At 42.7% G+C, this 24444-nt stretch overlaps 1 protein-coding gene and 1 long non-coding RNA gene across 4 annotated transcripts; one reads left to right on the forward strand and one right to left on the reverse strand.

Moving 5' to 3' along the window:
• Positions 1-3658: 3658 nt before the first annotated feature.
• On the reverse strand, positions 3659-6278 carry LOC124005835. The gene is made up of 4 exons (XR_006833700.1): positions 4987-6278; positions 4802-4882; positions 4306-4370; positions 3659-4036 (listed from the first exon to the last, which is right to left on the reverse strand). It is a non-coding gene; the product is annotated as an uncharacterized LOC124005835 (long non-coding RNA).
• On the forward strand, positions 5576-24444 carry LOC124005834 (polymerase delta-interacting protein 2-like). 3 transcript variants are annotated; one of them, XM_046315439.1, is made up of 11 exons: positions 5576-5966; positions 19356-19437; positions 19574-19671; positions 19756-19855; positions 19971-20046; positions 20311-20418; positions 21161-21306; positions 22134-22160; positions 22316-22469; positions 22677-22756; positions 23131-24444. In XM_046315439.1, exons 1-11 carry the CDS (start codon positions 5785-5787, stop codon positions 23170-23172), a joined length of 1095 nt encoding a protein of 364 aa, XP_046171395.1. In that variant the 5' UTR covers positions 5576-5784; the 3' UTR covers positions 23173-24444. The 3 variants fall into 3 exon arrangements, with proteins under 3 accessions (XP_046171395.1, XP_046171393.1, XP_046171394.1); XM_046315437.1 differs by having other exon boundaries at positions 5585-5966; positions 22316-22441; XM_046315438.1 differs by having other exon boundaries at positions 5587-5966; positions 19362-19437; positions 22316-22441.

Here is a 24444-nt window from a genome sequence, read left to right on the forward strand (position 1 = left end):
TAACAGAGAAATCAGAATGTCCCAACTGGCTGATGACACTACATTTTTTTAAAGACAAAAAACCAGGTCGTCCATGCCCTTAACGCTATAACTGCATTCTCTATTGCATCTGGATTAAAACGTTTCTAAATGTGAAATCGTATGTTTATATGATTCTGATGATAAAGAAATAGACAAATATTCCTGTACAGGACTGTGTTAAATATTTAGGAATACATTTGTCAAAAAAACACTTAGTCAGACAACGTATGAATTTCTCTCTTAAAACGAAGAAAACCAAAAATATATTTAATACTTGGCTACAAAGAGATCTTTCTATATTTGGGAAAGTACTTCTGTCCAAGGCAGAGGGACTGTCTCGCTTTGTGTACCCCTCATTATCTTTATTTGTAAATCCCTCTACCTGTAAAGAGATCAACAAGACCTTTGACTTCATCTGGAAAAATAAGTCAGTCCTCTCAAATAAAAGAGCTGAAGGAGGTCTGGAAGTGTTGGATTTTGTTGACAAGATCAATTGGTTGAAAATATGTTTGATCAATACAAAATCAATTTGGTATTTCATTCCAAACGATGTTTTTAATAAGTTGGGAGGTCTTCAATTTTTACTGATACGTAGTTATATTCCTGAACGATTACCCGCTAAATTGGCTAGGTTCCACCAACAAGCTTTAATGTCCTAGAAAATAGGTTTCCTGCACATTCTTTTCCCCACATAAAGCTTTTTTTGTATAATAATTCAGATATAACTGTAAGGAATATGTCATTGTTCTACCCCAGCAGGCATGAGAGGAATATTGACTTTGTTCTTGATGTTTTTGACAATGGGTAATATTCTTGCATATCAACATTTTATAACATTGAATGAGATTCCAATACCTTTCAGAGATTTTATTTCTGTGATCAAAGCCATTCCCAGTCGTCTAACTACACTAATGAAAACTCATCTTAGCTTTGGTGATGATCATATTTTGGAAGGCGTGGACTTACTTGAGAAATCTTGTTGTAATAAATACAAAAGACACATTTTCCATTCACGGAACCATCTGACATTGTCTGGAAAAAAGCTTGCTTGATGCCTTACAAATATTGTATACCAAGCAAATTTAAGGAAATGCACTTTAATATATATCCATGTAATTCTATGTTGTCCAAATTTGTGGCTACTGATGATATCTGCGTTTTCTGCGAAAAAGACGGCGAAAATCTGACTCATTTGTTCTATGAATGTCAATCTGTGATATATTTTGTGGAAAACCTTGCAGAACACTACCCATGTTTTTGACATGAAGGATATAATATATGTTAATATTGCAATGATAACAAGACCATTGAAATGATTGTGATTTTTTGTTAATTCTTGTTGCCAAATACTTTATACACAAACAAAAATTCCAGAATTCTATACCAAAATTACAAATATTTTTGATTGAATTTAATCATCTTGTTAAGACAATATCCTTAGTGAATAACAAAAATAATAACATCTTCCTGAATATTTTTTTCTGAGTGAATAAAATTGCACTAGAATTGTCGTTATTTTTTACACTTATATATATATATATATATATATATATATATATATATGTGTGTTTTTTTGCTGATGTTTACTGAAACCGGTCATATTCCACAGGTGTTGCACGTTCGTAAATTCCTCAGTTATTCTGCGCTCTGGCACACTCAGACGAGATTGCTCTGAAATCGGAGTAGATAGCCAGAGTGAATTTATGAATGCACCCTTTACCAGGTAAAATGACTGAGAACACATGCTTATTTACAGCAACAACCTGGGGAATAGTTAAAGGGGGATGAATGAGCCAACTGGAAGCTGGGGATGGTTAGGTGGCCATGATGGTATGAGGGGCCAGATTTGGAATTTAGCCAAGACATCGTGGTTAACACCCCTAGAGTCCACAGAGACAAAGCTACTGTCCCCAATCACTGCCCTGGTGCATTGGGATATTTTTTATTTTAGACCAGAGGAAAGATTGCCTGCTACTGGCCCTCCAACACCACTTCAAGTATCATCTGGTCTCCCATCCAGGGACTGACCAGGACCTATTTAGCTTCAAAGGCAAGCCAGCACTGGGGTGGTACATTCTGTTCTGACTGTTAAGAAAACTTTCTATTAAAAAAAACACAAGAAAACTTTAGTTAAGTTCAGAGAACATTCTAAATAATGTTATTTAAAAACATACAGATTTTATTCTCAGCATAAACAAAACATTCTCTAGCCTCTTTCTTGTTAAGTGTTTTCATGTGTGCTGGCCTCGCCACTAATTGGCTACACCTCATCTTAATAAGTTATTGTTTCCTTTGAAAAGGGGTCTGTTGGACAGACTAAAACGAACAGCATTGAATGAGTAAAGAAACAAGGCATGCTAGCTCCATCTTGGTGCCGCAGTGGACTAATTCCCAGTGGTGTAAGTTATATAAGTCTACATACTGAAGTAGTTTTGGGGGTATCTGTACTTGACTATTTATATTTTGGACAACTTTTACTTTACTATATTGCTAAAGATAATAATGTACTTTTCACTCCATACATTATCCCTGACACCCAAAAGTACTCGTTACATTTTGAATGGTAAGCAGGACAGGAAAATGGTCCAATTCACACACTTATCAAGAGAACATCCCTGGTCATCCCTATTGCCTTTGATCTGGCGGACTCACTAAACACAAATGCTTAGTTTGAAAATTATGTCTGAGTGTTAGAGTGTGCCCCTGTCTATCAGTAAATAAAATGGTACTGTCTGGTTTTCTTAATATTGGGAATTTGAAATGATTTACACTTCTACTTTCAATACAAAGTATATTTTAGCAATATTTACTTTTCATACTTGAGTATATTTAAAACCAAATACTTTTACTCAAGCAATATTTTACTGGGTGACTCACTTTTACTTGAGTAAAAGTAGACATACCTTAATTGAAAATTACTCAAGTATGACAATTGGGTACTTTTTCCACAACTGCTAATTCCATGGATAGACAGAAGATTATAGGTTCAAATTTCACAGATGCTGTCAAAATAAACAAATGTATTTGTTTTCATGATTCATGTCTAAGGAAAATAATTTCCATGTGTCCTATCTGTGCTTGGAGAAAAAAGAAGAAGAGTTTGCCCAGAATAAGCTAGCAGTGTTATTAAAATACTTTTTGAAACATTTAGTGAAAGTTAAGGAAGTTATTCAAAAAACAAATAACCTATAAATTTGTTCTCAGATCGTTAATAAAACCTCCCAGGAAAATTTTAATAGAACCAGAGTAAAACATTTTCAGAACCTACCTGCTTTCTGTTCTTAGAACGTTCGGTTTTACTGGTACGGAAACTTCTGGCTTTGTTCCCAGAACCATCGGGAAACCAAAAACGTACAGTCCCACAACTTCCAAGGAATCAAATTTGCTAGCTGGGTATCTTTTCAAGTTATTATTTTAGAACTCAAGCTCTGGAAGGTAGAACTTCTTCACATTAAAAGGTAGTTCTATTCTTATCCTTACAAAATATGGACTGATGTGACTGATGGTACTTTAAAAAAATTCTATGACATTTTCCATGATCAGACACTTTATCCAGATAGTAAATGAAACACATCTGCACCAAAAACAATTATCAATTACATATGATAAGGACAGACATACACAAGTAACATAATATTCATAAACAATAACTTTATTAAAATAATAAGGTTAGGGGAATATATTGTCTCATTCAAACCTGAAAACAAAGTGCATGTTAGGGCCTACATTACTATCATAACCATATCATACATTAGGAGTTAGCAAGCCCAGGCTAGAGGGATCTGGGACCAGGCTAGAGCATTTTTACGACCTGCACCACCACTTTAGCATGTGCAGCAGCCACCTCTGTCAGCATCAAACTAGAAGGGCTAGGGGTGAACCAGTTCAGCTGCTTCTCTGCCAGTCGATGTTCACCTGCATGTCCTGTGTATGTGTGTCTGTGTCTCAATCGCATACTCTTTGTCCTCAAGTATCTCCTCGTTGTCATTTTGCAGGCCTTTCATCAGCGATGACCCTTTAGCACATAAGAAATGGGATCATGAATGTAAGGGAAATGTGTAGCTACAAGTTATCAATCTGTTTGCAAGGTGACAAAGTTACTTTTTAACCCCCCCACCACACACACACTATGATTTTTGTTTTACATGTTAATATCCGACAGTCCATAACTTAAATATTTATGCTCATGTATGCCTGTAAGTAGTAAAGTCACAAACCAACCAGCTTGTCCAGGCAGTCATGTGATCTATTATCATAGGCTTAGGCAGTACAAAGACAAAATACCTGAAGTGCTGCCTGATTCACTGGTGAAGAAGAGGCAGGATATTTTTATGCTGAAAGACAAATTCCTGAAAAATAGGTTAGAGTTAAATATGTATTCATTCATTCATCTTCTGTAGCTAGTTATTGCCTGTTGACGGATGCAACAGTATTTCAATCGAGTATATGCTTAACTGAATGAACAACAGAAACAGAATACAATATGGACATGTCTTAATGGGGTATAGCCACGTCTCCGATGAATGCTGATGACAGATGCTGGTAACCCTTTGCTGGGACAGAGTAAAACGCTTAAGTTAAACGATTAAGTTAAATGACCAGCCTTCCTGATTGAACTTTCGTAAACTACATTAAATTCACCAGCTGAAAAAACAAGTCACAGATGTTGCCTGCTCAAGACGTAACCTGCTTCCAGCCGAACTAAGCACGTACAATGCAGACACAACAAGATAACTAGCTAGATGAAAATAAAAATAAATACATAGAACTTCATAATTACCAGTTAGCTGGATTTGAGTTGACTCACTGAGTATTGTACATTGTGAATACGGAGTTAGCGTAACTATGCGTTCAAACAGGGCTGCAATGAAAACGAATGGGCATAAAATTAATTGTTAGCTTCAAGCTTTTAAGCAAGACATGGCAATGGACAAATAGTATCTGAGAAAAGCTGAAAGAACTGACCCCTTCTGGCGCAAACTTTATTTTGTTCCGTGTAACAACATATCGTACGTAGTTTAATATAGAAAAACAGCGACCTAGCTCTACTTACTGTGTAGCCAATGTAACGTTGGGTAGTTAACGTTACAGTAATAATAGCCTGTTTGCAGTGGTAGAAAAAGTACTCAATTGTAAAAGTAAAAAATAAAAAATTGTAAAAGTCTCCTAGCAAAATACTACTTGAGTAAAAGTCAAAAAGCACTTGGTTCAAAAGTAAATGTAATTCTCAAAATGAGTACATTGAGGTCGAAATAACACTCTGGAATTGTGTGACTGCACTGGGCCTTTACATTGAGATACTTTAAACACAACAGAGTACCTGATGCTAAGGTGAAACTTTAGACCCAGTGCAGCCAAAAACATTATATGTATTAATATTTCCACACTGAGGTTGGCATAATACTGTGAAATTGCGAAAAGTATGATAGTGGTGGAATGGAGTTTTGGCCTGCCTGTTGACATCAATAGACCAATAAGAAAGATTTCCAAACCTCCGCCAAAAACAGCTAGGTTTTCAAATTTTCCATCGCCACTCAGAACACTCCCAGACAATCCTAGCAAAATTTTAGCTTGAGAAATGTATCTTTGCTAGGAATATTTTTTGACCATTTTAATTGAAAATAATTACAGTAAGGTACTTTGTTACCCAGAAAGTATTTGATATTTAGATAAAAACGGCTACATTGGACCTTTAAATACACTTTTTAATTCGCCCGCTTTTATACACGTCAGCCTCGGCGTGCTTGTGCAGAAGTAGAAAAGATGGCTGCTTGTGCAATACGACGAGGCTTTCTGACTACCGTCAGTAAATACAACAGGAAACACACACATAGAATATTGAGTATTATTGAAGGGAGTAGTGGACTTGAGGCGAAGAGACCCCGGTTGCCGTGTTTAGCATGTGGACTGCCCAACATTCAGCAGACGAGGTTTATGTCGTCACGGTAAGGGCTACCTTCTAAGCTAATGCGACCTAGCTAGCTAGCCAGTTCGCCCACTGTCTTGAATGCTGCCCAATGATGCATCAATAGCAGCCACGTTGTATTCCTTCTCGCTTCCATGCGCTCTCCTCCTCTCACCTCTTTCCTTCGCTTGTGGAGTTCTATGCATGTGACCAGGCGGGGGAAAAACAGCCTACATCGTTGTCACTATATTAGCTAAAGTAACGTCATAGTCAGCATAGCTAATATAACTAACGCGTTAGTAAACCCGGTACAATCATACAGTAACGTTAGTGTACATTCAGTAAGCATTTACACCGGTGGGCCCCGGTGGAAATACATGCGTAATACCAAAAGCTTACCTTGACTTGGAAGACTTCCAGTGTGGTGTTGGAAAGTCGCAGCCAGCTAGCTAACATAACGTCCCCCTGTTTCTGTAGTCTAAACCAGCTAGCTACATTTGCTAAGTATGTGATGATTCTCCATAATTTTGGAAGTAATGTATTTGTTAAACTATTGTCTTTCTCTCTCTTTGAGTCAACTACTCAACATTTTATGCAGTGCTAGCTAGCTGTAGCTTATGCGTTTAGTACTAGGTTCATTCTCTGATCCTTTGTTTTGACGGACAACATGTCAGTTCAGGCAGCAAGAGTTCTGATGGGCTGTAGGATGTCCTCTGGAAGTTGTCATAATTATTGTGTTAGTCTATGGTAGGGGGTGAGAACCATGAGCCTCATATGTTTGGTATTGAAGTAAATGTACCCAGAGGAGGACGGAAGCAAGCTGTCCTCAGGCTACATACACCATGGCGCTACCTAACAGAGTGCTGTAGACCTTCTTTACAAAATAGTATGTTTTAATCAGTTATTTGGTGGTGTGATTAAATGTAGTATAGTTTTATCTAGAAAGTATACATTTAATATTTTAGCATTTTATTTTTATGAAATTCACTAAAGAGGGTCCTCCCCATCCTACTCTGAGGAGCCTCCATTGATATACACTACCATTCAAAAGTTTGTGGTCACTTAGAAATGTCCATGTTTTCCATGAAAACATACATGAAATGAGTTGCAAAATGAATAGGAAATAGTCAAGATGTTGACAAAGTTATAAATAATTATTTTTTTAATTGAAATTATTGTCCTTCAAACTTTGCTTTCATTAAAGAATCCTCCATTTGTAGCAATTACAGCCTTGTAGAACTTTGGCATTCTAGTTGTCAATTTTTTGAGGTAATCTGAAGAGATTTCACCCCATGCTTCCAGAAGCACCTCCCACAAACTGGCTTGATGGGCACTTCTTACGTACCATACGGTCAAGCTGCTCCCACAACCGCTCAAAAAGGTTGAGATCCGGTGACTGTGCTGGCCTCTCCGTTATAGACAGAATACCAGCTGACTGCTTCTTCCCTAAATAGTTATTGCATAGTTTGGAGCTGTGCTTTGGGTCATTGTCTTGTTGTAGGAGGAAATTGGCTCCAATTAAGCGCGTCCACAAGGTATGGCGTGGTGTTGCAAAATTAAGTAATAGCCTTTCTTCTTCAAGATCCCTTTTACCCTGTACAAATCTACCACTTTACCACCACTGAAGCACCCCCAGACCATCAGATTGCCGATGCCATACTTGACAGATGGCATCAAGCACTCCTCCAGCATCTTTTAATTTTTTCTGAGTCTAATGAATGTTGTTCTTTGTGATCCGAACACCTCAAACTTAGATTTGTCTGACCAGAACACCTTTTTCCAATCTTCCTCTGTCCAGTATCTGTGTTCTTTAGCCCATCTTAATCTTTTTTTTTTGTTGTTTTGGCTAGTCTGAGATATGGCTTTTTCTTTGCAACTCTGCCTAGAATCATAAAACACGGGACGAGATGTTAATGTAATGCATCCCGGAGTCACCTCTTCACTGTTGATGTTGAGACTGGTGTTTCGCGGGCACTATTTAATGAAGCTGCCAGTTGAGGGACTTGTGAAGTGTCTGTCTCAAACTAGACACTAATGTACTTGTCCTCTTGCTCAGTTGTGCACCGGGGCCTCCCACTCCTCTTTCTATTCTGGTTAGAGACAGTTTGCACTATTCTGTGAAGAGGGTAGTACACAGTGTTATACGAGATCTTAATTTTTTTGGGCAATTTCTGGCATGGAATAGCCTTCATTTCTCAGAACAAGAATAGACTGGCGAGTTTCAGAAGAACGGTCTTTATTTCTGGCCATTTTGAGGCTGTAATCAAATCTACGGTGTACTTCCGACTTTAACCATACACGCACATACAGTCCCAGTCAAAAGTTTGGGCACCTCATTCAAGGGTTTTTCTTTATTTTTACTATTTTTCTACATTGCAGAATAATAGTGAAGACAAACTGAAATAACGCCATGTAGTAACCAAAGAAATGTTAAACAAATAAAAAATATATTTTAGATTCTTCAAAGTAGCCCTCTCTTGCCTTGCCAAGAGTGTACAAAGCTGTCATTCTCTCAACCAGCTTCACCTGGAATGCTTTTCCAACATTCTTGAAGGAGTTCCCACACATGCTGAGCACTTGTTGGCTTCTTTTCCCTCACTGCTTTCCAACTCATCCCAAATCATCTCAATTGGTATGGGGTTGACTGATTGTGGAGGCCAGTTCATCTGATGCAGCTCGCCATCACTGTCCTTGGTCAAATAGCTCTTACACAGCCTGAAGGTGTGTTGGGTCATTTGTCCTGTTGAAAAACAAATGATAGTCCCACTAATCGCAAACCAGATGGGAGGGTGTATTGCTGCAGAATGCTGTGGTAGCCATGTTGGTTAAGTGTGCCTTGAATTCTATATAAATCACAGACCGTGTCACCAGCAAAGCACCATCACACCACCTCCACGCTTCACGGTGGGAACCACACATGCAGCATTCATCTGTTCACCTACTCTGTGTCTCTCAAAGACATGGCGGTTAGAACTAAAAATCTCAACTTTGGACACATTGCTTGTGTTTCTTGGCCCAAGCAAGTCTCTTCTTCTTGTTGGTGTCCTTTTTGGTAGTGGTTTCTTTACAGCAGTTTGACCATGAAGGCCTGGTTCACACAGTCTCCTCTGAACTAGAGGTCGACCGATCAATCGGACTGGCCGATATCAAGTTTTCATAACAATCGGAAATCGGTATTTCTGGACACCTATTTGGCAGATTATTATTATTATTTTTTACACCTTTATTTAACTAGGCAAGTCTGTTAACCCACCGTTCCTAGGCCGTCATTGAAAATAAGAATGTGTTAACAGACTTGTTCAGGGGCAGAACGACAGTTTCACCTTGTCAACTCGGGGGATCCAGTCTTGCAACTATGGAGTTAACTAGTCCAACGCAAGCGTAGCATTAAACTTACCTTGTAAAAAAAACAATCAATCATAATCACTAGTTAACTACACATGGTTGATATTACTAGATATCTAGTGTGTCCTGCGTTGAATATAATCTGACTTGAGCATACAAGTATCGAAGTATCAAAGTATCTGACTGAGCGGTGGTAGGCAGAAGCAGGCGTGTATACATTCATTCAAACAGCATATTTGTGCGTTTTACCAGCAGCTTTTCGTTGTGCGTCAAGCATTGCACTGTTTATGAATTCAAGCCTATCAATTCCAGAGATGAGGCTGGTGTAACCGAAGTGAAATGGCTAAATAGTTAGCGCGCGCTAATAGCGTTTCAAACATCACTCGCTCTGAGCCTTCTCGTAGTTGTTCCCCTTGCTCTGCATGTTCCCCTTGCTCTGCATGGGTAACGCTGCTTCGATGGTGGCTGTTGTCGTTGTGTTGCTGGTTCCAGCCCAGGGAGGAGAGGGACGGTAGATATACCGTTACACTGGCAATACTAAAGTGCCTATAAGAACATCCAATAGTCAAAGGTTAATGAAATACAAATGGTATAGAACGAAATACAAAGTGGCTCAGTGACTCGTGTTTGCATCTCAATGTGAAAAAACTGTTTGCATGTTCTTCACAAAGAGGGCAACAGATGCTACTGAGCCAGATGTCTATGTGTCAGGGGGAGAAGCTCCAGATGGTATCCGATTTTAAGTACCTTGGCATCATACTTGATTCCAACCTCTCTTTTAAAAAGCATGTGAAAAAGGTAATTCAAATAACCAAATTCAACCTAGCTAATTTACGATTTATACGAAATTGTTTGACTACTGAGGTAGCAAAACTGTACTTCAATTCTATGATACTCCCCCACTTAACATACTGCTTGACTAGTTGGGCCCAAGCTTGCTGTACAACATTAAAACCTATTCAGTCTGTCTACAAACAGGCTCTCAAAGTGCTTGATAGGAAGCCCAATAGCCATCATCATTGTCACATCCTTAGAAAGCATGAGCTCTTGAGTTGGGAAAATCTTGTGCAATACACCGACGCATGTCTTGTATTCAAGATCCTTAATGGCCTGGCTCCCCCTCCACTCAATATTTTTGTTAAACAGAAAACCCAGACATATGGCAGCAGATCCACAAGGTCTGCCATGAGAGGTGACTGTATAGTTCCCCTAAGGAAAAGCACCTTTAGTAAATCTGCATTCTCTGTGAGAGCTTCCCATGTCTGGAATACACTGCCATCAGACACACATAACTGCACCACATATCACACTTTCACAAAATGCTTGAAGACCTGGCTAAAGGTCAATCAGATTTGTGAACATGGTCCCTAGCTGTGTGTTGCCGCTTTCCATGTTGTCTGTTGTCTGTAGCTTGTGAGGTGTGGAAACACTTTGTTGCTTTTATGAATTTTGTTTTGCTGCTTTTTGTTCTATGTTGCTCTGTCTGTATGCTATGTCTTGCTTGTCCTATGTTGCTATGTCTTGCTTGTTCTATGGTGCTATTGTCTATATTGTAATTGTTTTTAATAACCTGCCCAGGGACTGCGGTTGAAAATTAGCCGGCTGGCTAAAACCGGCACTTTTACTGAAATGTTGATTAATGTGCACTGTCCCTGTAAAAAAAAAAAAAAATTGTCCTATAACTACAACCTAAAACTTCTTACCTGGGAATATTTAAGACTCGTGTTAAAAGGAACCACCAGCTTTCATGTGTTCTGAGCAAGGAACTGAAACGTTAGCTTTCTTACATAGCACATATTGCACTTTTACTTCTCCAACACTTTTGTTTTTGCATTATTTAAACCAAATTGAACATGTTTCATTATTTACTCGAGGAAAAATCGATTTTATTTATGTGTTAAAATAAGTTCATTCAGTATTGTTGTAATTGTCATTATTACAAATACATTTTAAAAAATCTGCCTTTTATTTTTTATTTTATCGGTATCTGCCATTTTGGTCCTCCAATAATCGTTATCAGCGTTGAAAAATCATAATCGGTCGACCTCTACTCTGAACAGTTGCTGTTAAGATGTTGGTTACTTGAACTTTATTTATTTGAACTGCAATTTCTGAGGTGCAGTTAACTCTCGGCAGCAGAGGTAATTCTGGGTCTTCCTTTCCTGTGGCGGTCCTCATGAGAGCCAGTTTCATCATAGCGCTTGATGGTTTTTGCGACTGCAGATGAAACTTTACAAGTTCTTGAAATTTTCCGAATTGACTGACCTCCATTACTTAAAGTCATGATGGACTGTCGTTTCTCTTCGGTTATTTGAGCTGTTCTTGCCATAATATGGGCTTAGCCCTATTTGGTAAGATACCATCTTCTGTATACCACCCCTTTCTTGTCACCACATAACTGATTGGCTCAAACGCATGAAGAAGGAAAGATATTCCACAAATGAACTTTTAACAAGGCACACCTGTTCATTTAAATTCATTCCTACTCATGAAGCTGGTTGAGAGAATGCCAGTAGTGTGCAAAGCTGTCAAGGAAAAGGGTGGCTACTTTGAAAACTAATACAAATATATTTTAGATTTTTACACTCTTTGGGTTACTACATGATTCCATATGTCTTCACTATTATTCTACAATGTAGAAAATAGTAACAAATAAAGACTGAGTAGGTGTCAACTTTTGACTGGTCCTGCAAATATCTAGCGAATGTAGGAAATTTAATTAACAGAGCATTTATTTAACGTTGATTGCGCAACACGTGTCAAGAAGTCAGCTTGGATAGAAACTTGCAGAAACAGGAAGGTTCCTAGCTATGATCTATGATTGGCAGATATTTTGCGAAGAGCTACAATGATTGGCACATTGCACAAGCTCCTGTTGTCAGACAAGTCAAGTTGTTTTTAGTATATCCCAACTTACAAATCAAACAGTGCCATATGTTGCCACTTTGTTGCATTTGGTAACACACAGCTTATAGATGGAACTTAACTTGCAGGCAAATCTGTGCATATTTTCAGTATTCATAACTAGACAGACATTTTCAAGTTACAAGCCTGCTGAACACTTGAACTGGACTGACCACCTGCTCTGACTCTGCACCTTAGCACACACAAACACATACGATAATTGCGTAATTATCGTATTTCGCCGTCCTAACGTAGTCTTCACTAGCCAGCTAGCTAACGTCCACTGATTAGCTGCATTGGGAAAACTATTACACTCAACTGAACGACTTGATTAGTTTAGTGTTAGCTAGCTACATAGCTGTCTTTGCTGTCTTCGTATCATCGTATCCAAGATAATTGTGTTGTTTAGGTTTAGGTTTAGAGTGTGTAGTCTTAGAGTGATTATCTTAATTTACCGAGGTTAGCTAGCCAGCTATTTGTCGTCCTTAACGTAGGTGACTCTGCTAGCTAGCCAACAGCTAGCCAACGCTAGCCAACGTCTTCTGTATAGAACTCAACTACCCGGTCGCATTCACAGGTAGTATCACATTTTCACTTCATTTCATTACAGTACAACGGTTTGATTTGTTTGATCGTAGCTAGCTACATAGCCGTCTTTGTATCAAAGATAATTGTGTAGTCTAGAGCGATTTTCTAGGTTCGCTAGCCAGCTATTGTCGTTCTTTTAACGCAACGTAACGTAAACAACACTGCTAGCTAGCCAGCTAGCCCCCGAATAGCAACACTGCAGAAACTATTACACTCAACGGAACGACTTGATTAGTGTAGTGTCAACAACGCACCCACTGCCAGCTGGCCTACTTCAGCAGTACTGTATCATTTTAATCATTTTAGTCAATAAGATTCTTGCTACGTAGCTTAACTTTCTGAACATTCGAGACGTGTAGTCCACTTGTCATTCCAATCTCCTTTGCATTAGCGTAGCCTCTTCTGTAGCCTGTCAACTATGTGTCTGTTTATCCCTGTTCTCTCCTCTCTGCACAGACCATACAAACGCTCCTCACCGCGTGGCCGCGGCCACCCTACTCTGGTGGTCCCAGCGCGCACGACCCACGTGGAGTTCCAGGTCTCCGGTAGCCTCTGGAACTGCCAATCTGCGGTCAACAAGGCAGAGTTCATCTCAGCCTATGCCTCCCTCCAGTCCCTCGACTTCTTGGCACTGACGGAAACATGGATCACCACAGACAACACTGCTACTCCTACTGCTCTCTCTTCGTCCGCCCACGTGTTCTCGCACACCCCGAGAGCGTCTGGTCAGCGGGGTGGTGGCACCGGGATCCTCATCTCTCCCAAGTGGTCATTCTCTCTTTCTCCCCTTACCCATCTGTCTATCGCCTCCTTTGAATTCCATGCTGTCACAGTTACTAGCCCTTTCAAGCTTAACATCCTTATCATTTATCGCCCTCCAGGTTCCCTCGGAGAGTTCATCAATGAGCTTGATGCCTTGATAAGCTCCTTTCCTGAGGACGGCTCACCTCTCACAGTTCTGGGCGACTTTAACCTCCCCACGTCTACCTTTGACTCTTTCCTCTCTGCCTCCTTCTTTCCACTCCTCTCCTCTTTTGACCTCACCCTCTCACCTTCCCCCTACTCACAAGGCAGGCAATACGCTCGACCTCATCTTTACTAGATGCTGTTCTTCCACTAACCTCATTGCAACTCCCCTCCAAGTCTCCGACCACTGCCTTGTATCCTTTTCCCTCTCGCTCTCATCCAACACCTCCCACACTGCCCCTACTCGGATGGTATCGCGCCGTCCCAACCTTCGCTCTCTCTCCCCCGCTACTCTCTCCTCTTCCATCCTATCATCTCTTCCCTCCGCTCAAACCTTCTCCCACCTATCTCCTGATTCTGCCTCCTCAACCCTCCTCTCCTCCCTCTCTGCATCCCTTGACTCTCTATGTCCCCTATCCTCCAGGCCGGCTCGGTCCTCCCCTCCCGCTCCGTGGCTCGATGACTCATTGCGAGCTCACAGAACAGGGCTCCGGGCAGCCGAGCGGAAATGGAGGAAAACTCGCCTCCCTGCGGACCTGGCATCCTTTCACTCCCTCCTCTCTACATTTTCCTCCTCTGTCTCTGCTGCTAAAGCCACTTTCTACCACGCTAAATTCCAAGCATCTGCCTCTAACCCTAGGAAGCTCTTTGCCACCTTCTCCTCCCTCCTGAATCCTCCGCCCCCCCTCCTCCCTCTCTGCAGATGACTTCGTCAACCATTTTGAAAAGAAGGTCGACGACATCCGATCCTCGTTTGCTAAGTCAAACGACACCGCTGGTTCTGCTCACACTGCCCTACCCTGTGCTCTGACCTCTTTCTCCCCTCTCTCTCCAGATGAAATCTCGCGTCTTGTGACGGCCGGCCGCCCAACAACCTGCCCGCTTGACCCTATCCCCTCCTCTCTTCTCCAGACCATTTCCGGAGACCTTCTCCTTACCTCACCTCGCTCATCAACTCATCCCTGACCGTTGGCTACGTCCCTTCCGTCTTCAAGAGAGCGAGAGTTGCACCCCTTCTGAAAAAACCTACACTCGATCCCTCCGATGTCAACAATTACAGACCAGTATCCCTTCTTTCTTTTCTCTCCAAAACTCTTGAACGTGCCGTCCTTGGCCAGCTCTCCCGCTATCTCTCTCTGAATGACCTTCTTGATCCAAATCAGTCAGGTTTCAAGACTAGTCATTCAACTGAGACTGCTCTCTGTATCACGGAGGCGCTCCGCACTGCTAAAGCTAACTCTCTCTCCTCTGCTCTCATCCTTCTAGATCTATCGGCTGCCTTCGATACTGTGAACCATCAGATCCTCCTCTCCACCCTCTCCGAGTTGGGAATCTCCGGCGCGGCCCACGCTTGGATTGCGTCCTACCTGACAGGTCGCTCCTACCAGGTGGCGTGGCGAGAATCTGTCTCCTCACCACGCGCTCTCACCACTGGTGTCCCCCAGGGCTCTGTTCTTGGCCCTCTCCTATTCTCGCTATACACCAAGTCACTTGGCTCTGTCATAACCTCACATGGTCTCTCTTATCATTGCTATGCAGACGACACACAATTAATCTTCTCCTTTCCCCCTTCTGATGACCAGGTGGCGAATCGCATCTCTGCATGTCTGGCAGACATATCAGTGTGGATGACGGATCACCACCTCAAGCTGAACCTCGGCAAGACGGAGCTGCTCTTCCTCCCGGGAAGGACTGCCCGTTCCATGATCTCGCCATCACGGTTGACAACTCCATTGTGTCCTCCTCCCAGAGCGCCAAGAACCTTGGCGTGATCCTGGACAACACCCTGTCGTTCTCAACTAACATCAAGGCGGTGGCCCGTTCCTGTAGGTTCATGCTCTACAACATCCGCAGAGTACGACCCTGCCTCACACAGGAAGCGGCGCAGGTCCTAATCCAGGCACTTGTCATCTCCCGTCTGGATTACTGCAACTCGCTGTTGGCTGGGCTCCCTGCCTGTGCCATTAAACCCCTTCAACTCATCCAGAACGCCGCAGCCCGTCTGGTGTTCAACCTTCCCAAGTTCTCTCACGTCACCCCGCTCCTCCGTTCTCTCCACTGGCTTCCAGTTGAAGCTCGCATCCGCTACAAGACCATGGTGCTTGCCTACGGAGCTGTGAGGGGAACGGCACCTCAGTACCTCCAGGCTCTGATCAGGCCCTACACCCAAACAAGGGCACTGCGTTCATCCACCTCTGGCCTGCTCGCCTCCCTACCACTGAGGAAGTACAGCTCCCGCTCAGCCCAGTCAAAACTGTTCGCTGCCCTGGCCCCCCAATGGTGGAACAAACTCCCTCACGACGCCAGGACAGCGGAGTCAATCACCACCTTCCGGAGACACCTGAAACCCCACCTCTTTAAGGAATACCTAGGATAGGTTAAGTAATCCCTCTCACCCCACCCCCCCTAAGTTTTAGATGCACTATTGTTAAGTGACTGTCCCACTGGATGTCATAAGGTGAATGCACCAATTTGTAAGTCGCTCTGGATAAGAGCGTCTGCTAAATGACTTAAATGTAAATGTAAATGTCATGCTACACTCACATTGTTACTGTTCCTACCAGACTCTTATTATACTGCTCAATTTATACACTTGCCCCCCCCTTCCCCAATACAAGTGTAAAATATTGGATTCAAAATTGTGCCTTCCTGTATTATACGTATTTATTTTATTTCTCGTTGCATTGTCGAAGGACCCTGCAAGTAAGAATTTTGTTGGACGACATATACCATGCGTATCCCCTACATACAACTAATAAAACTTAAAACAAGTGTTTTCAATATCCAGGCAAGACATGGAAACTAGCCAAAGAAAATAACAAAGGTTGTGGAATGTTACTATGTGCTGCAAGTAGGGCTGTCCCTGACGAAAAAAAACAAATCTGTAGATTGGTCTAAATTTATAAAGAGACATTTCCATATATAGACACATCCAATGTGTGTAAATCAAATAAATGATTTATACTGAGCTTCTCTGGTGCTTTCTTAAGCACAGTTTGAACTTAAGACACAAATGACTAGAGGGCAGTCCGACCGCAATTGATTTGATTGTGCCAGGCCGGGCTCAGACTGCTGTGTAAAATGACAGCGGTTGACTGCGTGACTATCGCCCGTTGGTCTCTCCTCCATGTTGCAGGGACCACCACAGAACAGCAACCGTGTCTGTTGCTGAAGCTGCAACATAATTACAGCCATTTCTGACTGAAAAGTGCTGTTACCGAAATCCCTCATTTGTTTAGGGAAAAACATTCCATATTCCCTCGCAAGCAAAGATTAAATGCTGCTATTTGAGAAATTGTTTATCCGACTTGTTGTGAGGCTTGGTGCTCACGGACTCAGTAGGCTAGTTAACACTCACAGGCAACAGAAGCAGGATCTGTCTTATTTCTGTAGATGTATATGGATGATTTATAAAGCCAGGCACATTTTAACGTTAGACTATTGGTTATAGATCTAATTTAAGTTGGCGTTTCCTCTCCTCACCTTTCTTAGACAATGAAGGCAAGGGCTGTTTTCTTGTCTCTAACTCCGCTCCTGCCTCCACCGCATTGTTCTCAACACCAATATGCTGGTTAACTTTGCTTCTATGGACATGGCAACATGGTCTAGGAAAAGGTGCCAATTCAACAGTGCACTGATGGGTTTCAGAACCATGGACAGCAACTGCTATCCAATGTGTGAGAGTGCATTTGTTAAATATTATTTGCACCATTTGTTAATATAACCATATACAATTTCACTAGCACGTCTTAGCTTAATGGACCGTGCCATCCTCACGGCCCCAACAATGGATCAGTCCACTCAGACCGATGTCTTGTATACCATGATTTATTTTTTGTTATTGCTCGCCTAAAGAAATCTCGGTCAACCAACAGCCTATCGACCAGTTTACTAAATGGGGTCAGCCCTAGCTGCAAGCCTGGTTGTTTTCAGACCGGTCAAAGTGGGAGTTGTAGTAGAGGTCTTCTCATGTCCTAAAAGTTGGACCCGAGAGCAATCTCACCCAAACTTGAATGCACCCGACCCGTACCCTTATGGGTCCGAGCCTAGACCAGACCCAATTACATTTATCAGCCCTGTTGCTTTTCTGGTTAATGAATAGATATTTTATGTTGGCTAGGCTTTCTATAAGTCAATAAATGAACTTTTATTAGTGTAAAATACATAAGCTATACAGCGCTGTCGTCGGGTCTATCAGCTGTAGATCCATCGACCTAATGACGATCAAACAGGACCTGACCAGGACCCGAGGGGAAAAATTAGACATTTGGACCCGGGTCTCCGGTGTTCAGGTGAACCTGTGAAGACCTCTAGAGTGTCGACTTACATAGACACTAAGCCACCTATCGAGGAAAAAGTGACATTGAAACACTAGTAGGAAGTTGGCAACATATTTGACCTATATTAGCTAGTTCACTTTTTGTCTGAGTGGAAGAACGTAGAGCACTTTGGACCCATCTACAAAGCCTGATCTGCTGTTGATTACATAAGAGTGCAGGTTGGCTTGAGCCAGCACAGAGTAATGACTCCTATTTATTTGCCTCCCTCGTGCCAAGGGAATAAATGTAGAGGGGGTGGAGGGCTTGGGTTGACAATGGACCCCACGATGTTAGCAATTGGAAGACCGATCCAGCACCAGCTTGTAATTCTGTCTATACTTTATGTAAATCTTGTAATGTATTGCTGTCCTGTTCTTTCTCTCTCAATGATAACCTCTATGAAATGAGGAAACATTGTTACCGATCTGACTCTCCGTTTATAACAATGTATTTGTTCTGGTATTTCACCAGCCTGGTTGTTGATTTCTTGTCAGCGACCGTATTATAATCCAAGGGTCAACCTCTGCCAGTAATCCCCAACATAGCTGATGAACACACAAGCCTTTGGTCAGATCTCTTCCCTATCATCTGCCAATAATATGGATATTTAGAGGAGCCACGCAAAACTAAGTCTCCCCCCCCCCCCAATGTTTTGAAAAATAGATCTGTCCAAGTATGAGTGACTTGAACACAGCCAGCTGTTGTTCACAATACCTTGTTGATATAATACTGCAAAGGGATTGACAAAGATTAGACTTTAGAATTTTTGTTTGTTGAACTTTGATAAATCTCGGTGTTTTATTAAATTTGTCTGATTTTTGAGATGAAGCTTTAGTCCAAGGGGGATGAATATGAGATGACATGTCATCTCAGTGCTCATGTTGCGTATTGTGTGCACCAGGTTCCATTTCCAAGGTGCTGCAAAAGTTGGCTAGGTGAGACTAATGTAATTCTACAGTGTGATGTAGAGGTCTTCTTGGCTCCAAAAAGTTGGACCCGAAGACAATCCGACCCGAACCCGAACGGACCTGTTCATAATCCAAAAAAATATTTAAAATAGGGGGACCCGAGAACAATCGGACCCGACTACAACCATACCTAGACCCAACCCATACACCAACGGGTCCACGTTTACACCAAACCCAATTGGACCAGAGTGAGAATGTTTGTCAGCCAAGTTGCTGTTCTGGTTAACAAATAGGATCTGGGTCGGATCTCAGGTATTCAGGTTCGGGTGGACCCGTGAAGACCTCTAGTGTGACGTGGTTTTGTTCCTGGTTGTCATAGTGTGGCCTGTGTTTTGGCAGGAACAGGCCAGAGGGGAAGGTTCTGGAGACGGTGGGAGTGTTTGAGGCGCTGAAGCAGCATGGCAAATATGAAACAGGCCAGGTAAGATGGGCAGCGCCGTGCGGTTTACCCACCCAGACCAGAACTATTGGTCCTGCCCCCTAGCCTATACTGTAGTTGCCCTTGTCACAAAGGGTGTTTCCAACCTCAAGTCTGTTTCTCCATGTTCTCTCCTCAGCTCTTCCTTCATAGTGTGTTTGGCTACAGAGGGATCGTGTTGTTCCCCTGGCACGCCCGTATCTATGACCGAGACGTCATTCCTCCCATGTCTGACAGGTGCATATTACATCTTAGTTTGTTTTTAATGGTTTTATATATATATATATATATATATATTTTACACCCATGTCCCGTCCTCAGCAAGCCAGAGCCTCCTGGTTCACACGGGTCAAAAGAGGTGAAGGGGAAAACTCATACCTACTACCAGGTCCTCATCGACACGCGGGATTGCCCTCACATAGTACGTAACCTCTGAACACAACCAATGCTATGCCATTGTTCTTACTGAGTAGGCCTAAATGATGACGCATACCAGACTGCCAGTCTTCTAGTTGTTTCTCCTGTTGTGTTGACAGTCTCAGAGGTCTCAGACAGAAGCAGTGACGTTCCTGGCGAACCATGACGACAGCAGAGCCCTCTATGCCATCCCAGGTAAACAACACATGATCCGCTGCTCCCTGTGTAGTAAATGGCTACGTGCTTTGATTTCTTTTCAAACGGACCATTTTAATTTTCCCACCACCCACAAAAATGCATTGAGTTCTTATCAGGAAATGGTACTGTCCGTGTGCGAATGATCTTGGCTGCCACGTGATTTTGTATAACTAACCTAGTTAGTTCCTTGTACTATTTCTGTCACTGTCATCCTCCTGACTGACTGGGCATTTTGCCTGGCTGTCAATGTGTGTGTTTCAGGTCTGGACTATGTGAGTCATGAAGACATCCTGCCCTACAACTCCACAGAGCAGGTCCCCATCCAGCACGAGCTGTTTGAGCGCTTCCTCATGTTCAACCCTGACAAAAGTAAGTGCCAGCCACTCGCTGCTTTCCACTTTCCATGTGTCATTTCATTGTACAGCATAGTACACTGAGTGTACAAAACGTTAAGGACACCTTCCTTATATTGAGTTGCACCCCCTTTGCCCTCAGAACAGCCCCTGTTGTTCGTGGCATGGAGTCTACAAGGTGTTGAAAGCGTTCCACATGGATGCTGGCCCATGTTGACTCCAATGATTCCCACAGTTGTCTGGATGTCCTTTGGGTGGTGCACCATTCTTGATACACAAGGGAAACGGTTGAGCGTGAAATCCAGTAGCGTTGCAGTTCTTGACACAAACCGGTGCGCCTGGTACCTACTGCAATACCCTGTTGAAAGGCACTTAAATCTTTTGTCATGCCTATTCACCCTCTGAATGGCACACATACACAACAAAAATCATTCTTTAACCTGTCTCCTCCCCTTCATATACACGGATTGATGTGGATTTAAGAAGTGACATCAATAAGGGATCATAGCTTTCACCTGGTCAGTCTATCATGGATAAGAGCCGGTGTCCTTTGTTTTCTACACTCTGTACATTTCCAGCCATTTTTTGGAACATTCACAAATTCCAACTTCTTCCAACTTAAACATTCAGTAGTACTATAAAGTGTTCAAAGATTTTTTTAATTCACAGGTACTGTAAAGTATACAATAGATCCAGTTACTTTGTGGGCATTCGCGTGTGTGTTACAACTGTGTAAACTGATTATCCTGTGTGTCCAGCCACCCAAGCTCCCCCGTTCAGTGCGAGGGACACTCTGAAGGCATGGCAGGAGAAGAACCATCCCTGGCTGGAGCTGTCCGACGTGCACAGAGAGACGACTGAGAACATCCGGGTCACCGTCATCCCCTTCTACATGGGCATGAGGGTAAGGATGATGTCGCTGTTTGGACTATGAGGCTCTTTCTCAATCTGCCCTCCTTGTAGCTTCTTCTTATTTGTTATTTTGTGATATCCAATTGGTAGTTAGTCTTGTCCCATCGCTGCAAATCGTGTACGGACTCAGGAGAGGCGAAGGTCAAGATCCATGCGTCCTCCGAAACACGACCCCGCCAAGCCGCACTTGACCTTCACACACTGCCCACTTAACCCGGAAGCCACCAGCACCAATGAGTTGGAGGAAACACCGTACAACTGGCGAGTGAGGTCAGCTTGCAGGCGCCCGGCCCACTACAAGGATTCGCTAGAACGTGATGGGACAAGGACATCCCAGACGGCCAAACCCTCCCCTAACCCGGACAACGCTGGGCCAATTGTGCGCCACCTCATGGGTCTAACTGGTCGCGGCCGGCTGCGACACAGCCCGGGATTCAACCCGGGTCTGTAGTGACGCTTTTAGCGCTGCAGTGCCTTAGACCGCTGCGCCACTTGGGAGATCCCCTTGCAGCTTCTTTTTTAGTGCTCTGATCTGAAAGAATTGACCAGGTTCTTCCACCATATTGTTTTCACCTCAAGACTTTTTCAATCAGTGCAGGTGAAGGGGAGGACAGGTTAAGACATTGAGAGAGCCTCTGTTTTTAATTGTCAGTTGCTATCAAATAAATATTATACAAGGTACTATGAGCTCTTTCCATAACTCAACCCTTTCAATAATGTTCTGCTCGTCCCTGAGTCCTCCCACTCTGTCGTGTGATACTTATGATGGTCTTGAATCTGCCCGAGCACACACAATAAATACAGTATTTTCTTTCTCAGGATGCTCAAAATTCTCATGTGTACTGGGTAAGTAGCATTTACTTTTTACAATTCCCTGAAAAAGGACAAATAATTAGAACTTTTACCAATATATGATGTAAGTCTATCCAGTCAAGGGTACGAATGTAGACTGTAAGAACGGCAACATAATGTGTACCCGATGCTTATATGGCGTGTGTCAGTGGCGGTACTGCATCCGCCTGGAGAACATGGGCAGTGAGGTGGTGCAACTGAGGGAGAGACACTGGAGGATCTTCAGCCTGTCAGGCACCCTGGAGACGGTCCGAGGCCGGGGGGTCGTAGGTCGGGTCAGTAGTACAACCGCCACCACACAACGTAATTACAAACTCTCAATGCCTGTGTCTGAACCTTGCTAAATGCCAAAACACTTAATTCCTCTGTCCTTGTATCCTCAATTCCTCTCTGAGCTCATTGGCTGAGAGGATCTATGGTCAGAGGAAGCATGTTTTTGACACAGCCACTCATACAGTATGCTACTTCCACGACCGAGTCGAGGCTATAACCTATGGTTTTTGTCTCCAGGAGCCAGTCTTGTCCAAAGAGCAGCCAGCCTTCCAGTACAGCAGCCATGTTTCCCTTCAAGCACCCAGTGGACACATGTGGTAACTACTTCTACACAGAGTAACATGACGTTGGAGCTGCGTTATTAACATGAGTTAAGAGTATTGCAGCAGACACAGCAGTACCTGAAATGCAGGTTTATGGATGTTCTGGTCTGAGAATTACTTAATAAACTGTTTTTTCTATTTGAACCTGGTCCTTGCCCATGAACATAAGCTGGGGAAACATTAAAATATTAATTGACGTTTGAGTGAATCTTGCACAGATTTACAGGCAAGTAATCAAACTATCGAAAACAGACGGAAACGCAAGAGTAACTCAAGCTTTCCAATATCAAAAAAATAACATCAACCTTTCTCCCATTTTGGTACAGAGGTGTGATGGTCAAGATTCTAATGATGCTCTCTCTGTGCAGGGGGACGTTCCGCATCGAGAGGACGGACGGCTCCCACTTTGATGTTCGCATCCCCCCGTTCTCCCTGGAGAGCAACAAGGACGACAAGGCTCCCCCTGCTGGCTACACCTTCTGAAGCAACGCAGCAGCAGGGCCACGTCCCTCAGCGCAGTCGAACAGCCAAGCCATCCTTAGGAACGGATCAAAACCCTTCCTCTGCTACTTTTCCTCATTTGAGATTAAGAAACATATTTAATCGAGCACATTGAAGTTAGATTTTCAATGAAAGGGGACAAAACATGTCCTCCCAACACTGTTGTAGCTAATGAAAACTTCAGCTTTTTAGTGGAAAGGAGAAGGACAAGCGATCCATCACAGAGGTTGTTGATTGAGATCGTTCTGCGTAGGCAGAATGGCTCGGTGAGCACTGATGGTATTAGCTTGTATTGTTATGAGTGGGAATAAAATATGCCAATTGTTTCTCTCAGCTGTAGTTGCTTGACCCAGAGGTAGATGTCTGAAGCCAGTCTCCCTCGTATTTTATTGGTGTTTTTTAAGTAGCTCAAATTAGCGGACCCGGTGGGAAACCATTTGGAAGGACTTTACTAAATCCAAATAGAACGTGTCCAATAGTAGCCCTACTCTTTAAGAGTCCTCAGTCAAGTGTAGACCTCATGTTGCTCTCTGATCTATAGTGTTCTGCAAATTCCTCTGAGTGTTTGGCTTGTCTGTCACTTCTGTGAGCCTCCGGGATGGGGCCTGTGGTGAAACTTAGAAAAGGGAAAGAACCTGTGGCCGTGTCTCAAATGGCACCCTATTCCCTATAAAGTGCACTGGCCCTGGTCAAAGTGGTGCACTGTATAGGTAATAGGTTGCGGTTTGGGATGAAACCTTTGAATGTAATAAGAAAGTGAATACAGGAGAAATAGTGACCCACATTGATGTTATCAACTGTAGGTTTGGCTGATGTGAGGGCTGGGTTCAGAAGGGTGCAAATGTTCGGTTTCCGATAGAAATGTCATGCATAGAGCAGACATGGTTCCTCATTCTACATGAGAGAATCATGTCTGTTCCACACAATGCATTTATCGGAACATTTCATGTTGCACCCTACTGAATTTCACCAAGGTGAGGAAGGTGTCTGGGAGACTGACTGGCTGCGATGCTGTCCTAGTCTGTAGTATCCATCCCTTGAGTCAGTTCTGTGGGTTGAAGTCTCAAACTTAGATGTTGCCTTGTTAAAGGAGGAAACTAACTTTTGGATGGGTGTTGTGAAATTACTGTCTAATGATTGAATGATGATCTGTAAAGAGAAATAAACATCAATTTCAAAGA

The sequence above is a fragment of the Oncorhynchus gorbuscha genome, linkage group LG19, assembly GCF_021184085.1.
Source record: "Oncorhynchus gorbuscha isolate QuinsamMale2020 ecotype Even-year linkage group LG19, OgorEven_v1.0, whole genome shotgun sequence".
Classification (NCBI taxonomy): Eukaryota; Metazoa; Chordata; class Actinopteri; order Salmoniformes; family Salmonidae; genus Oncorhynchus; species Oncorhynchus gorbuscha.